Source organism: Simochromis diagramma, unplaced genomic scaffold, assembly GCF_900408965.1.
Source record: "Simochromis diagramma unplaced genomic scaffold, fSimDia1.1 OVJJ01000602.1, whole genome shotgun sequence".
Classification (NCBI taxonomy): domain Eukaryota; kingdom Metazoa; phylum Chordata; class Actinopteri; order Cichliformes; family Cichlidae; genus Simochromis; species Simochromis diagramma.
The window spans coordinates 914,147-930,141 of record NW_024387040.1 but is presented as its reverse complement, the minus strand read 5'-3'; the positions used below and the strand labels follow the sequence as shown (position 1 = coordinate 930,141).

Genomic DNA, 15,995 nt, shown 5'->3' with positions numbered 1-15,995 from the left:
TTCATTACAATAACACCTACCAACACTTTCCATATTTAGCTGCTGCTTGTCACTGAGACACAGATGAAGGAAGAGAAAATAACTGGTGATGTTGAAGACCATGGGAAAGGTTTAAGCTGTCTCTTTAGATAGCATCATATTCTCTCTGATCATTCACAGTTATACTGCAAAGACTAATATCTATACTTAGGCTTGCATGCACCCAAAGAAACTGGCTCTTTTGGAATGAAAGATAATGCCAATCAAAGTGACAGACAAAATAAATAAAAATGGTCAAACTCAGAGGTGTGTTTATACATAAGTACATAAAGGGGGACAAACGCACATCACAAACGCACTGATTTGACACACGCTGACACATAAGGATGGATGTGGACTCACTGTCATATAGTGAGCTGTCAGCACACAAGCACTAGCTAAGCCAATGCTCTATATCTGATGTGATAATCATGACATAACTGTGAGATGACAGCAGACAGAGTATTGGTGGCCCAGACACAGGCATTTGCAGGCATAAATGCACCAAACAGGTGTTCAGATAAAACAAGAGTAAATGTTGCAGAAAGTAAGATTTTTGCTGAATTTTAATTTGAAGACTCAAGCCAAGAAAATGTAATTCAGTTCAATTCAGTTGTAGTTGTAAAATGCCACAACAGTTGCAAGTATATGTGTGAGAGTGATAGGGCCTATGGTAGTTTTAGTCAGGAGATAAAGATGCTCCAAAAGAAAAAACTCTCTGAAAAATATTTGCATATATGTAGACATCCCATCCACATGGCTCCATAGTTCCTAAAAAGTATTTGAAACCACATATAATGATGAATAATAGGGTAAATTTTTCTTTAATGGCTTGACATGAATTACCAATCCAAACAAATTATAGTATCAATAGTAACAACAGCAGAGCACTTTAAGGTAATGCAAGTCATCAGATATTATTACAATATGTAATTGTACCATCTTGATATACTGTGCTGATTTCCATCAACCCATTTTCTTAACTGGTTATCTAAGTGAGGGTTGCAGTAGGGCTGGTGCCTATCTCAGATGAGAGGCAGGGTACACCCAGGAAAGGCTCTCAGCCAATCACAGGTCTAAAACACAGCGACAGTTATTCATGCTCAAATTCAGTTAATTAGCAAATTGATTATTTAATTAATTTTCTCACAAAAGCACATTGAGGTTCCAGAGCTGAAGGTTTGAACCGTGTTGTCTCGTTGTTGCTGTGAGGTGAGACTGTGACACTCCAATGTAAAAGTTACAAATCTCAGTTTCAGTCTTTGATGATGGCACTGGGGTTATTTTTGAAAGACTGTCAAGTTATATTTATGAGTAACCAAATTCAAACACTACCCTAGATAGGAAGCCTCTGAATTTATCCATAAAAAGAGTTCCATCTTAGTCTCACCTCAAGTAAATAAAGTTCAAAAGTCTCTTTTTTGCTGCACAGTTTGTCTTCACCCCTCAGGTTTGCGTACTTATGCAATCAGCTGCCTGAGGGAGTCAGATGGATGTTGAATGCATGAACTTGACTCTCTGACATGACAGCAAATTTCATACAAACTCAACAAAACACAACTAAACAGGCACACAAAAACCCAGAACACACAAAAAAACTATTTTCACCACCTTTCCACTAAACTTAACTTTTTTTTTTTTCAAAAGTGAAAAGTGATGTGAATGCAAAAAGAAGCTCATTCTGTTTGAAGAAAGGTTCAGATACTCTTTATACTCGTTATCTCTTTATGTTAAGCGCTCTCTTTTGTCTTTTTTATCTAAAAATAATTACTCAACACAAAGGTCAGACCTACGTGTATGACTGAGGTCGTATTTCAATGGGTTTTGGGACTAATATGTTGATAAATATTATAATAATATAAAAAGCTTTCAATGGAGCATAATCAAAATAAAGTGGTTTTGTGGCCATGTAAATATGTGGGGGAACGTGTGTATTGTCATACCTTCATGTAAAGACAAAGCATTTGTGATGCATAAACACTGATAAACACTCCCAAAGCTTCCCTCCATGCACCCATGCAGAAATTATCCTTGATGTGCCTGCTGTACGACGTGTACAGTGTATGTGTATGAAGTGAATGTGGCTAAACTGTGTGTTATGTGTGAAAGTCTACACAGCTGTGTGGTACAGTGTTATTATTTCATACACCCATCTATAGTATATGTGCAAACCCCCCATTAACCAAGTGTTAATTACTCCATGCTCAAGTATGTATTTAAAAATAAAAATGAGACAGGTGTGTACTTTTTTGTGATTGATTTAACCTTTAAAGTGAGTGTCGTCCCAATCTATCCAGCTTACAAATGCACCCAACAGCAGGAGGAATGCTGTCCTTTACTAGCAGCATTATTTTATAAGGCAAAGAAGAAAATGGGCATACTGTAGTGCATTCATGTCATATTTGAAGTTGAAGATGTACAAAGATGACATACTACAAACACACACACACACACACAAACACAGAGGTTTTCTTGGTACCTAATGCTGCTCATGCTGCCTGCTTCTGATCCCAGCTTGCATCTCTCCAGCTGGGTGGCAACAATCTGACGCTCAGCCTCAAGTTCCCTGGTCAGACGCTCAAACTGAAGCTCCTGATGGAAGACATAAAAAGAAATTGCGTGTTAGGCGAAACATGAGAGAGAATGAGAGAGAGGAAGAAAGAAAGAGACAGAGAGCACTCGGGGTCTGCAGAGGAAGTCAGGTATTATAGGTCATCGAAACAGCTTATGGCTGGAAGACGGCTCTAAAAAAGTTAAAATAATTGTGCTATCAAACTTGACTGACAGGTGAGAAAAATGTGTTAGGCAATGTGTAGGCAGAGTGTTGTGTTGAAAGTGTTCTAAATATGTGAGCAAAGAATCGCTTCAATCCCAGCGACTGTGTGGCGCTCGAGGGTCATGAATGTGAAGATATTTGTGGAATTAATTAAATGTATCGCTCCCAAATAAAGTGTGTTCCTATTTGGCAGGTTAGACAGTTAACAATGTCATTTACTGAAAACAAAAAATCTACTGGTGGGATTCTGTCTTTTTTAATCAATTTTAGATATTTGTATTTTGAAACCTTTGTATTTAATGAAAAAATGCATTACTGCAGATGAAATTCTGTCACAAATCCTGACAGTAAAACAACCTGAGTCCTGACAACTTTTCAATATAATTAAATTTACTCTCATATTATCACAGCCACATTAAAAAAAAGAGCTTTATGTGTACTCTGTGGATTTAATGGTTCTGTTGAAACAGATAGAGAAGGCTTTTCAGTGAGTACAGTTTGGTGGGTTGCAGGTTACTGTCAGGATTTTAAGACAGAAATCGATGGGGAGAACTGCTTGTGCCGATTATATATCACTCTTAACCAAAACTTGCCTGCGTGTGCATGTGTGTGTTGATGCATTAGCTATTTAAATTCCCGTTCTGTCAGTCATCATGATCTCCAGTCACTAAACACCCTGTATCCTCCATTTCCACACATACCTGTTTCTGTGGTAGAATCACTATGGTGATCACTCTGAGGTTTTTTTCAGCTTTTCTGACAGCTTTGTGTTAATACTTAAACACTGAAAGAAAGATCTATTTGCCTTCACTGGGATAGGGGCTTGTATCCATTCGTGGAACTGTAGCCTAACGTTTGTATTGTTAACTGACAAATACAGTACAATGCACACACACACACACACACACACACACACACACACACACACACACACACACACACACACACACACACGCATATATATATGTTTCAGAGGTGTAAGTATTCTGAAGCCCATTTTAGACCCATTCCATTTTGTTAATAACTCACTCAGTTTCAGCCACCTCTATGATTTGCAAAGTAAGGTAATGCTGGAAATTTGAGCAGAGTCTATTAAACCCTCTGGGCCTGTAATTCCAATTTACGACTTTGTTTTACAGCAAGGTGCCTCTCTTCAAAGCTCTGCTCTGTTCTGCTCCCCAAAGAGACTGCTTTGTCACCTTGTTTGCCATAGATGCAACTTGTTTAAATCCTCAAGGTGCAAAAATGCAAATCCCTGTACCGAAAGTAGCATTATGCTAATTGATGATGTATTATGCCTCAATGGTAGAGTATCTTAAACACCTTCTGAGGTAACATGGTAATGTCTGAATGCTAAACCCAAAGAGAAACCTGTTAGGCAAGTTACAGTTAAATTATGCATAACCCTTAGTCACAGCTTTATTTCATTCATATCCCTCCGTCTCAGGCACTGCTATGTTAGTGATATATAATAACACTTTGAGGATAAAACTGTTCAAACACCTTTTTTTTTATCTTAATTTATTTAATCTGTTTTTTATTTTTTTCATCCAATCAATACTGTTCTTCTCATGTTTTCTGTTTTATTTATTTCATTTGTATTTCATGTGTATTTTTTGCCTTGTGTAAACTGCTATGGTGTTCTTTATTATGTCTTTTATTCATCCTTCTGTAAAACACTTTGGTCCATTGTGGTTGTTTTGAAGCACTTTACAAATAAAGCTAGTATGGTATGGCATCAGAAAGTTTCCCATTAGTGAATTGGCCAAAGGACAGTTTGCGTTTACCAGATGACAGAGCTCGGCTGACTTGTCTAAGTACATGCCATTATATATTCTTATTAGCTAGAGCTACAAGGCAGCAAAAAGCATACTTACAGCTTATTACAAAAACATTTAGGAGTTTGTGCTCAACTAAAATTATGAACAGAATGCCTTTCTTTTATACGGTCAGTAAACGCAGCAATGACAAAGCTCTTGGCAATCAGAAATTGTCAATTAAAAGGAGAGCTGGCTGCACTCATGCAAAAGTTTGGGCAACTCTAATCAAAACTTTTAATTGGTATGCAGGTATAAGATCAACTAAATTTATAGTTGGGAAAGCCTCTTCAAAGGAACTCCTTAACCTTCTACGTGTTTGTATAATTAAAAGATGTAAGCTATCAGAAATGATGGAGGTGAAGATGAGCTTTGGAGTTCTACACCTCGATAAAGTCTCGATAAAATTAAAATAGAACTTTTTGGCCTTAATGAGCAAAGGTGTGTTTTCAGGAAAAAAAAACGTATGTTGGAAGTAACACCTTTCGAACCAGTAAGCACGGGGGTGTTTGAGGGTTGTGTTGCACTCAGTGACACAGGGAATATTTAACTTGTAATTAAATATTAACAAATTCTGACAGCAAACATCACAGTGGCTGTAAAAAGTTAAAGAGTGTGTCCCTATTCCAAACCAGTCCTTACACCTTGACATGTGTTAGTCCAAGTGGAGTGGTGGTGAAGGATTTGTTAATTAATCCTTGGAGAAAAAATATAACAAACTTTGGGAAACATGTGTCTTTCTTTCATATATATATCAAATTGTATAGTAGGGAATATATATTATTTACAAGCTTCTCTTTACCATCTGTATTTGCTGGAAACATTAAAACTGGCCAACTGGCTCTATGACTACATTTGCTAATTACTATGGATGCAGGGAAAGGATAACTGTTTTGATCCACTGGTAAAGCATTTGTATTTATAGTTATTTGTAGCAATTGCAACAAAACTTAACTCTGAAGCCTGATTCTTGATCACCACATTGTGTTGTGTCACAGGCCTAATTGTAGCCTCATCACCATTCATACCGCTGCTTGAGTGCTAGCTGGACTGGAACCAGAATTACTGTGTGTAGGCAGAAGGTCTGCAATCCAGACTGAAATTGAACAGAAATAGTATGTTTTCTACAGTAGGATAATGACCCTAAACACAGCTTAAATCCAGCCATGGCCCTCACAGTCTCCCTAACTTTAGTATTGCAGAAAAAATTACATAAGACAACAAGCTGAGATTGTGGCATGAGATGATCAATACAGGTTGGCGATGTTACCACTGTTATAACAAGGCTTAAGTGTTTAGCAGCTTAAAACGAGATGGTCCCTGTAATGTCTTTTAAGAATACATGTTGTATATACTCACTCCTTCTCCCCCCAAAAAACATTTAATGATCCAAATCCATAATATAACAGCTGAGTAAACTGGGCATTTTTCTGCAACAAAAGGAACCCTGCTCTGCTCACAATGTGTAAATGTAACTAGAAAGAAAAAGAAAAATAGAAAGAAAAATAGAAGAAGGCTAAGTCTTCTAAAAGTAGAATGAATTACAGTAAGTTGTGTTCTAAAACATAAAAACTAAAAGGGTTTTAAAAGATTTTGTACATGGTCATTCTCTTTAAAGTGATCTGAATAAATCTGAAGACAAAGATTGGCTGTTTTTCTATACATTATTACAACTTTCCTTAAGTTTTGTGTCTGCTGGAGAAAATGTATCCTCTTTAACAAGCTTTAAAATGTTTCTCGTAATAAAGCTAGTTGGGAATCACTGAATAACAAAATTTCAGAAGCTTAATTTATATGATGAACATTCAAACTTCATCATCTGATTTCTCTTGCTTAAGTCCAAAGAAACATACTAAATATTTTATTTTGTATGATGGACATTACCTCCTGGACCCCAGCTCACCAGATCCAAAAATGATCAGATGGTATGTTTTGGTTCTCCTTATGCTTTGTCTGAATATGCCTGTCAAAATGCAAAAGATGTAAAATGACACTATACTGTGTAAGCTTTGTGCATGTGAGCCATCACATCCCCCTCAAGAACAAAGAGGCGACACAAATCAGCAGCTGCAGTCAGCCACAAAGGTCTCTATGGTAACAGTACAGACCCCTCCACACCTTCGACATTATAAATTAGGCCCTGGCTCCTCCTACATGCAGCTCCTGCCCTTTCGCATACCTGAACTACTCTCAGAGAAATGTCTGCACCTTCATTTAGTCGCCCACAGAAAGCAGACGGTGGAAGGGGTGGGCGATAGTCATAAGTGTATTTACAGAAGACTAAAGCATATATACTGTGTATAAATATAGTTTTTAGTGCAGATGCAGATGTTCATCACCAACATCCAGTAAACAGCAGAAGCTTCCTTTTTTATAATAATACTGTGTATGACCTGAATATACTTTGTTTGCAAGTGTTTTATCAAACTTAACTGGATGAAGAGTTTCAGCAACTACACAAACTGTGTGCGTCAAATAAGTTCCTCTCAAGGAACTGCAGGGTCACAGAAAAATATCTTTTCTGGAACTGTTTTTGAGGGTTTTTTTTCCCCAGTGGACAGGTCTGACAGTGTTTTGCAGTGCCCCCTGGGTGCCAAAGTCAAGATCAGATAGAGGAAACAATTTAGCACCACCTGGAGGTAAACACCCAGTTTTCAAGTTTCTTTTTGAGCAACATTTACTTGGCTTTACTTCTTACTTCATTTCATTTGTATTTATTTACAACATAATTACTTCAGATTGATTCCTGCATACTAACACACCAATGGAGAGATAGAAACAGACCAGTATAAACACGTTGGCATCCAGTCTCACTAACCCAGGATTAATTTCTCAAATTTGTTGTTGTTTTTGTGGACTTATTGGACATACAAATTCATGTACACACAGATATGCGCTGTGTGTACATGTATGCATATGATCATATAAAATCCAAGACATGAAGCTCTTATACATCGAGAGACAATGTGCAGATGTGTCCCTGACCTCTCTGCGGGGAAGGGTGAGAGAAAAGAACATCCCCCACAGGGGTGTAGACACTGTCACATTATCAAATAGCAGCTCTACGTGCAAGCTTTTTCAAAAACTAAAAATACTAAAAAACTACAGAGAGGAGAAGAAAAACAGCTAATAAGAAGACCCAACTTTAGCACTTAACAGCTTTGCTGCGTGAATTCAGAAGATCGTCTGCATAAGTGACAAGGACAGAACAATTTGCCTAGAGATAAGACCCAATCATTATAAGTGGCCTGTGGCCAGATATTAACTGTGCTGTTTTTGGATAGGAGACAAAAGGCAATTAAATAGAACTATGACCTTCTACTTGAGCAGTAACTTTCCATCTCTCTCTTGTTCTTTTACTCCTCTTCCTCAATCAGCAAAGAGGTGTGGAAAATCTCAGATGAGCTGAGTGGGATAAAGGAAAGAGAAGGAGTGAAGAGGAGTTTGTAAAAGGTCACTCTCCTCTTTTCTGTCACTCCCATACACATTAAAATTCTCCACACAGTCAAAATCAGGCTTGTTACTCCTCTATAAACCAAACCTAGGCTACATAAACTTGAGGCTCACGCAGCCTACATTTGGTTCAGTTTTAGCTGAGATTCATTTCTGCCTCACTCCTTCCTCTGCTTGTCTTGTCTATCACTTTAATGAGTGCGCGTGTGCAAGTCAGGAGAAGGGATGCAAAGAGGAAGCAAGGACTGGAGGAGAGGGAAGAGAGAAAGGAGAGAGTAAGGAATAAAGACAGATCTCTGCTGATCAGCTCTAAGGGATGAGAGCCACGGGAGAGATACCTGATCCACTCCTGCTAATGTACATGTGTCCGCAAGGAGAAGAAAAGTGAAGGCAGGAAAACAGATTACTGGAAAGGGCCTGCTTACGTTAATGACCCTTCCTCAAAAATTTGCTTATTGGGTTTTGTCTTTACAAAAGTATTTATTCTTACCTGGCATGGGGGCGTACTGTGTGTGTGTGTGTGTGTGTCTGAGTGTGTTTGTCTGTCTGTGTTTGAGTGAGAACTACTGTCTGTGTAAATAAAAAGGATTAGCTGTAAAAAAAGAAAGAAAAAAAAAGCCAAAAACCTCAATTTCAAATATCAGTACATTGTGTTTATGCCTTTCTAAGTAAGTAACCAGCTAACATTACTACTTATAACAAAATAACAAAATCTTAGTGGTTAAATTTTTGTAAAAAGTTCCTTTTAGGGACAGAAAATTGGTGTAATTACAAAACTACATAAATAACTATGTAAATAAATACTTATAATGGGCAATGATAATAACAGCTGTGAAATGTGAAATTATCCATAAACAATAATTTCACAGTTTACTACTTTTATTATCTTATTTTTCAATGGAATGTATATAATAAAGAATATTTATTATATAAAGATAACAGCAGTGTTAGGAATATATGGAAAAACACAGACATCGTGGGGTCTGTGTTGGTGTGTGTGTATCTCAGTGTTGGTGAGTACATGGCCCTAGGGGTAAACACAGGTGAAAACTCGGCAAAAAAAAAAAAAGAAATCACACAGCTCAGCCTGGCTTCATTCTGCATCGACTTTACTCATTAACACCTATTCTTTTTCCGTAACACATGATTCATCTTTGTTGTACACTGGGGACGCTACATTCTTCCTAACACATTGATGACTGGCCTTTTCGGTATCAGCCTGCTTCAAACTAAATTTAATTCACATTAGCAGCAATACCTCAGGGGTGCTCTGTGATTATGTGATTATGGGTATAACAGTAATGCACTAGACAGCACACAAGTACCGATAACACTAAGCAGTTCCCTAAAAGACAAATAGGCACAATTAAAGGAGGTATCCCTACTGCAGCAGCAGCAGCAGCAACAACAACAATAATGATAATGATGATAAAAATAATAATAATAGTAGTAGTAGTAGTAACAAATCAAATAGCTGAATGCTATTACAAAAAAAGAAAACCCATCTTTATACTTTTTTGACATTTTCTAAGATCTGATTATCAAGTTAAGATCCAATAATCTGAAAACAGAATGAACGAAACACCCAAAATCTCTTCGTACTAAAATTACAAAACTACAGATTATAAAGTAAAGGTGTTAGCTGATAAATACATGCAAATCCTGCAAACATATAATTTTGAGAAATTTGTAAAAAAAAAAAAAAAAAACTTAAAAATTTTGTTAGAATCAACAAAATGCATGCCACGAATGAATATGTAACATATATTACCCACACTGATAAGGTAATTAGTGTGAGGTAATCTTTGCATCTGAATAATCTTTCTAGTTTTGTCCTGTGCATTTGATTTCAAGTCACACCCTATTCCAACAGGACATCACAACATGTGCAAATACAAGCGTTTCTCCAAGACTAAATTGCCATCTTGTTTCTCCAATGTTCATAGCTGAGCTCACTCGAAAAGAGGCATAATGTCCCAAAAGGACAGGCTGACGAAAGCCTCAATGACAGTAAGTACTGAAGTTGCTTCACTGGAAACAGGGCAGATCGTACTTTTTGGCTAAAGCAAGATTACCCATGTAAGCAAGTAAAAATGAGTAACACTACTGTATAATAATATAATATATAACAGAAATGAGTGATTTACAGACATGAAGTGCAGTATTATTTTTAAAACATTTTCAAATTCTTTACACTTCACAAACACAGTACAAGTACTTCTGTTGTTAGTCCAGTTTGTCTGCTGATATTCTTTGAATTTCATGTTTTCTAGTTTGGGTTTACAGTCAGCAGTGTCTGGAAATACTGAACTGTCCCTGGTGTGGACAGATTTGGAGCCAATTATTACCATCTGAATTTTATGACTCATTATCATAGCAGTGTTTTCCTAAGGAGGCAGCAGACAGCAACTTTTGGCAAAAAATCCTTTCAGCCTCTAACTATCTATAAGTAGCTTATCACACTGCCAAATGCTTTCTCTATTTTGTCTGCTTTTCTACATCTGTTTACTTAAATGTGTTAGTTGACGCAACATGACATCAATATGTGGATTAATTATAGTTTGAGTTATCAGTGTGGTATTCATTCACAAAGAACAACGTGGCCTTTGCAAAGTGTCACAGAAAACTTCATTACCACCTCACAGCACATTCTTACTTTCTGATATTTTTAGTTCTCAAACTTTCATTGCGAGCCCTGCAAATCTCAGTTGTGTGGTAAAAATGAGCACAATAATGAAATATCTCCAGCCTAGGCAGAGAGAAAATCAGGAAAGCTGCTTGAAAGACACTCAAACAAAAAAAGCTGCATTACTAGGGAACGGAAAATATGCCATCCATGAGGCGAGCACCTGGTGAAAAACAGTGAAAATATGATGCAAATCTTCCTCAGAGTACTGATATAGTAAACCACTGGTGATGACCAGAGGAGAGATCTATAGGTGTTTGGATTTAGAATTCAAATGTTAAAAAAACTGCACACACCTGAGACGTATGACTGCCAACAGCTGGCCCATAACAGTTTTATATGGATTATAAATATTCAGCACACAAACACACCAACACCTTGACAGATCTCTCTCTCGTTAAATTATTTAAGGGCTCAGTGGGTAAAATGAAATCATCTCTCTCTAAGTCTCCAGTTTTGCTCTCTTGCTTACTGCTACTCTGTTGCACTCGCTCTTATCTGTTCCAGTATGTCTGTCTCTTTTCATTGTATATGCAAACAAGTGCATAGGGTTGTGATATGTGTGCATCAACCCTAAAGAACTTGGATAGCACATCCTGTGCAGACAGACGCACACAAAAATTCAACAAAGCACTGTTCATCTCCATTTTCTTACTTTAACAAAAAAGTTCAAACTGAGGTTTAACTTTTATTTTTATTTTATTGTACTTTTTGTCATGTTTTTCTTTAAAATCCGTTTTCATTGCCAGTTCTTAAAACCCAACTCAGTTAGCTGCGCGTACACATGTGGGGATGGTAACGTCACGTATGTGTAAGTTTTGGTCTGCTGGCTCAAAGTTAGAAGACAGCACGAGTGGATTCATGCTCGGTGAGTATGGGTTTGGCTACAGACAAAATGTCACTCGGAAAATGTCACTGCCTAAATGCCATTGGAGTGTGTGTGAGTGAGTGCATGTGTTCATAAAGAGCGTGAGAGAGAGAGGGTGTGTGGGTGGGTGCAAACTCACAAATGCTTACGGCACACCCAGTAAACAGGTGTCTACAAACCCAGGGGTTCCTCATTTGGGAGCATAATATTGTTTCCTAAATGCACTGATGATTCACCGCTAGCATGTTGTCAGAAAAAACATAAAACAAAATCTGGATTCATCATATTCTTATGCTCATATACTGCACACTTTCACAGAGAAGCTAAGTAAGAGCACAGCAATGCTTTGTTGTCCCTCACCATTTTGATATACGATTACTGATATAAATTATAGCATATGCTCTTTGGGACTTTGAGTTAATGTGCAAGCTTAATGTGGGCAAATATGTAAAATGGTTGTATACTATTACATTCCAAAGACAAAATGTATTCACTCATCTATGGTTAGTGGCAGCCTAAAGATTAGAAAAATGGCTTTTGACCAGAAGGCAGCAAATCTGAATTTTACAGACCAGCTGGGGAATTCTGGGCATGTAAAATAAATGTGTAAACACTCTCCATCTCTCAACACTTACTGGCATTGTGCCCTTGAGCAGTGCGCTCTCCCTCTTTTGGCTCCAATGGAGCAGCTCATTGAAATAAAGTATAACAGTAGACTATGGCTGTACTGAGAAGCTGCCAGGTGAGACTGTGCAGATGCATGAATATGAAGCAGGGTGATTCTAAAAAAGAGCAAGCGTGCTCAGCAAAAGTCGTCCATGAACAATGGATTAAAAAAAAACACGGTTATTCACCCAGCACAAGTCTTCCCTGCCTTCTCTGTCAGCTCTTTCCCCTTGTGTCCTCTATCTCCACCGCATGATGTGACAGGGGACTCGAGGAAGGCCCCAAAGGTCATTCATCCACTGGCAATCACAAACACTTGTTTTGATAGATTAGCTAGTGCAAACCTTTGCATGCTCACTCAGACCTAGGTAGACAAATACCCACATACACACAGAGCTGTTGAACCAACAATACATGCATTCACTCGGGGAAGCTTTTTAAAACGAGGTCTAAAGGAGTCAAAATTCAGCTAAAATGATAAAAAAAAACACATTCCAGGTCCAAGTAAGCAAGAATTATAGAAATGTTTGCTGACAGGCAATGTTGCAGACAAAAGTGCATCTGCAGCCTATAAACTAAAGGCTTCTCTCTTGCAGGAAAAAAAACCCACCCAGCAGCTGACAAGTAATGGATATAGAGAGATGAAAAAGAGAAAGGTGAACTTTAGCCAATGACAAACCTATTAGCATAAAAAGATAACACTGCATATACATTATTTTTACACAGAACTATTAAATTGGTTTGTGCAAGGAGCAAGCAGCAAGCAAACTTTTCAGCTGAGAAGCCAGCATGAAAGTAACAAAAGTGCAGTTCCTATAGTACGTGTTTATTATTACATTTTATTATGGTTTGAAGATTGTATTAATAGGGCCAGGGTCTCTTTTAGTGGTAGGTGTGTCTGCAACGCTTCACTTCAGCTAGTTCAAAGTGACGGCAGTAGAACCCTCTGGTTCCTTTTGGAGCATTTCTCATGTTAAGTGTATAAACTACTTGGTAATGGTTGTAAAAAACAAACAGTGCTATACCTTTCACAATTCTCTAGGCTTTCTGGGAGGCTTGTTCTACAACATCTTCACGGGGCAGTTTATATTCAATGATGCAATGATACCATGAAATGTAGTAAGACCATGCAGAAACAACCTAGATCATTTTCTGAAGGAGGGCATCTTAAAGGAAAACATGTCACTTGATACTGAATAGCGGACAGGGGACTTCAATACGATGTGTATATTTATGTACTAGGCGTTCCCCACTCTGGCAGTCTGCTAAAGACAGTATTCATTTATCAAAAACGACACAAGCATTTGATCAGTAAATGTATGAGCAGGTATATGTGAGTGTTTGTTACACTGTAGGTGCACGACAGATATGAAAGTTGTGAAGCCTAAACTGGTGAGACAAGCTTGACAGGCTCTTTGGCACTCCTTTCTATAATGGATAAATGGGCTAAAAAAGCTTCTCTGCCAGTTACTTCACTGACAGTGAATCACATAATGTAACATGTAAACAGAAATTCAACTTGATGATGGCAAATGGGTACACAACTTCATATTTACTGTTTCTCTTGCCCACCTTGTCTATATATCTCTTCAGACATACACTCCTTTCCATTAATCTGACAGCGTCTGAAAGTGCTTGTTCATTTATGGAGCTGCTTACTTTTCCATAAAAGTCCAGACAGCAATGTTATTACTGTATATTGGGTCTTGTAACATTTAAAAAGCATTATCAATATGATACAAGTCTGGATGCATGCAGTCGCGGTAACAGATACAGGCACATAAAACCGAGCAATGTCTGATTTAGGTCGGCTGTAGTGCTGCGTTGACTCTATAATTTACATCAATGTTCATTTTTTTGATGGTAGAAACGATGTAAAATATGGTCATTTCATTGTCCTGAATCAAGAGACTTTATTTATCCTGAGGCTGGCTTTGACCCTCGTTGCCTCTACCATGATGAAGTCAAGAGGACATCTCATCTGATCCTGGTTTAGTTTGTTGATTTGCAACACTGCTCTAAAATAAATGCTAAAGGTGATGAAAGATTATAATTTATTAGAACATATTCAATATAGATTAGACCACTGTGTACACTATTAACCCCCATGTCTCCATCTATTGTCATTTCTGTTCTAATAGTGAATATGTCTCTGAATTTAATACACTATATTAATTAGCCAGAAAAATACCTTTTTTTCCCAACCTCACAGTGTTTCCCTGGCTCAGCGTCAATATCAGTAATACCATGAAATTTGGGGCTTTTATAAAAACTGAATGGGGGAATCAGATTAACTGCTTGTTTTCAGTGAATCGAAAGCTGCGATGATTCACTGCTATGAGAGGCGTTATTTTTCTGCGGGGACACAACACTGGAACAGATTGCCATTTGCTACCACGTGAGGAGGCTCTCAAAAAATCTGTAGTTGACTGCCGTAGCCCTCGCACATTTCTAAATCTAACAAATTAAATATCACGATATTTACTCTGGTTTTGAAATAAAATCAGACAAGCTCAACAGCAGGAAGTGACAGTTGTTATTTGAAGTGAGGAGATACTCTCAGAAGATATTTAAGTAGACTTCACTAAATATATTGTTGCAAAATTTTGTTCTGTCTGTGCTGCAAAGCAACACGTCTAACTTATTTAACTGCCTGGAAACAAACTACAAAATACAGTATAATAAATGCATAAAGGCCATAAAAACAATTGTTGCTGAAGTGTATCATCCAACGTCAACTCAGACCTTCACACTGGTGAGCCTGTACAGCACATCCTGTACAGGCTCACAACGACGCACTGAAATCACCAACAAAATTGCATTCAGTCTGAGTCAAAGATAAGTGTCCAATAAACACAGTGAGTAATGAAGGCTTCAGAAAAATGGTCAACACGGTGGACAAAAGGTATGTTATCATCTCACGCAATTATTTTTCCAAAGCAGCAAAACGTCTGCTGTATGCAAAACATCAGAGGGGAAATAGAGCGAGATCTCAGAGCTGCCGAGTACTTTGCTCTGAGTTTTATTCACATCCATCCTGCAGATACAGCCAATGTGAGAAGGTGAGAGACTTTTGCTTCAAGGAGATTTACCTAGGCCAAGTTAATAAACACCTGATTTGTTTGTGTAGATGTTATAATTAATTTTAATGTAGCACCTTGTACATTTTATATATATCTTATGTGCAGCACTTTGTGATTCTGTCTAGAAAGGGGCTATATAAATAAAATGTTATTTATTTTTTTATTTATATATTTTTTCTGTTTATACTGTTCATATTATATTTTGTTTGTTTGTTTCAATTTGTTTAAGGCAAAGGTTAAAAACTGGTTATGGACAAATCAAGTGTGTGATCATGTATAAGTTGTATAGTTTTAATGTTTTATTTGGGAACAGAATGGTGTGTATGTGTAAGTTTGGTGATGGAGTTTTTATTATGAATGAATGATGAATTTTTATGAATTATTATGTCTATTTTTATGCTTAAGGACAACAGATGGAAATTAGCCCTTGGCTATAATCTGGTATGTTTACATTCATGTAATTTTTTTTTTACATTTATGTTCATTAACATGCACTGTCCTAAATAAATAAATAAATAAATAAATAAATAAATATGTATATAGTGCTGCAGAGCTGTGCACCCCCCTACATGTTTGCACTGAGTTGGAGATGCTCTGTATCTCATTGTACAACTGTATAGTGACAATA

The 15,995-nt window shown here is 37.3% G+C and overlaps 1 protein-coding gene across 2 annotated transcripts in view; it reads right to left on the bottom strand.

Annotated features, from left to right (window-relative positions):
* LOC120741275 (catenin delta-2-like) overlaps positions 1 to 15,995 on the bottom strand; it is a 132,138-nt gene that overhangs the window by 45,584 nt on the left and 70,559 nt on the right. For both annotated transcript variants that reach the window (XM_040044063.1, XM_040044062.1), the window contains exon 3: positions 2,498 to 2,610. In XM_040044063.1, coding sequence (XP_039899997.1) covers positions 2,498 to 2,610 — 113 coding nt within the window. The remainder of the gene's footprint in view (positions 1 to 2,497; positions 2,611 to 15,995) is intronic.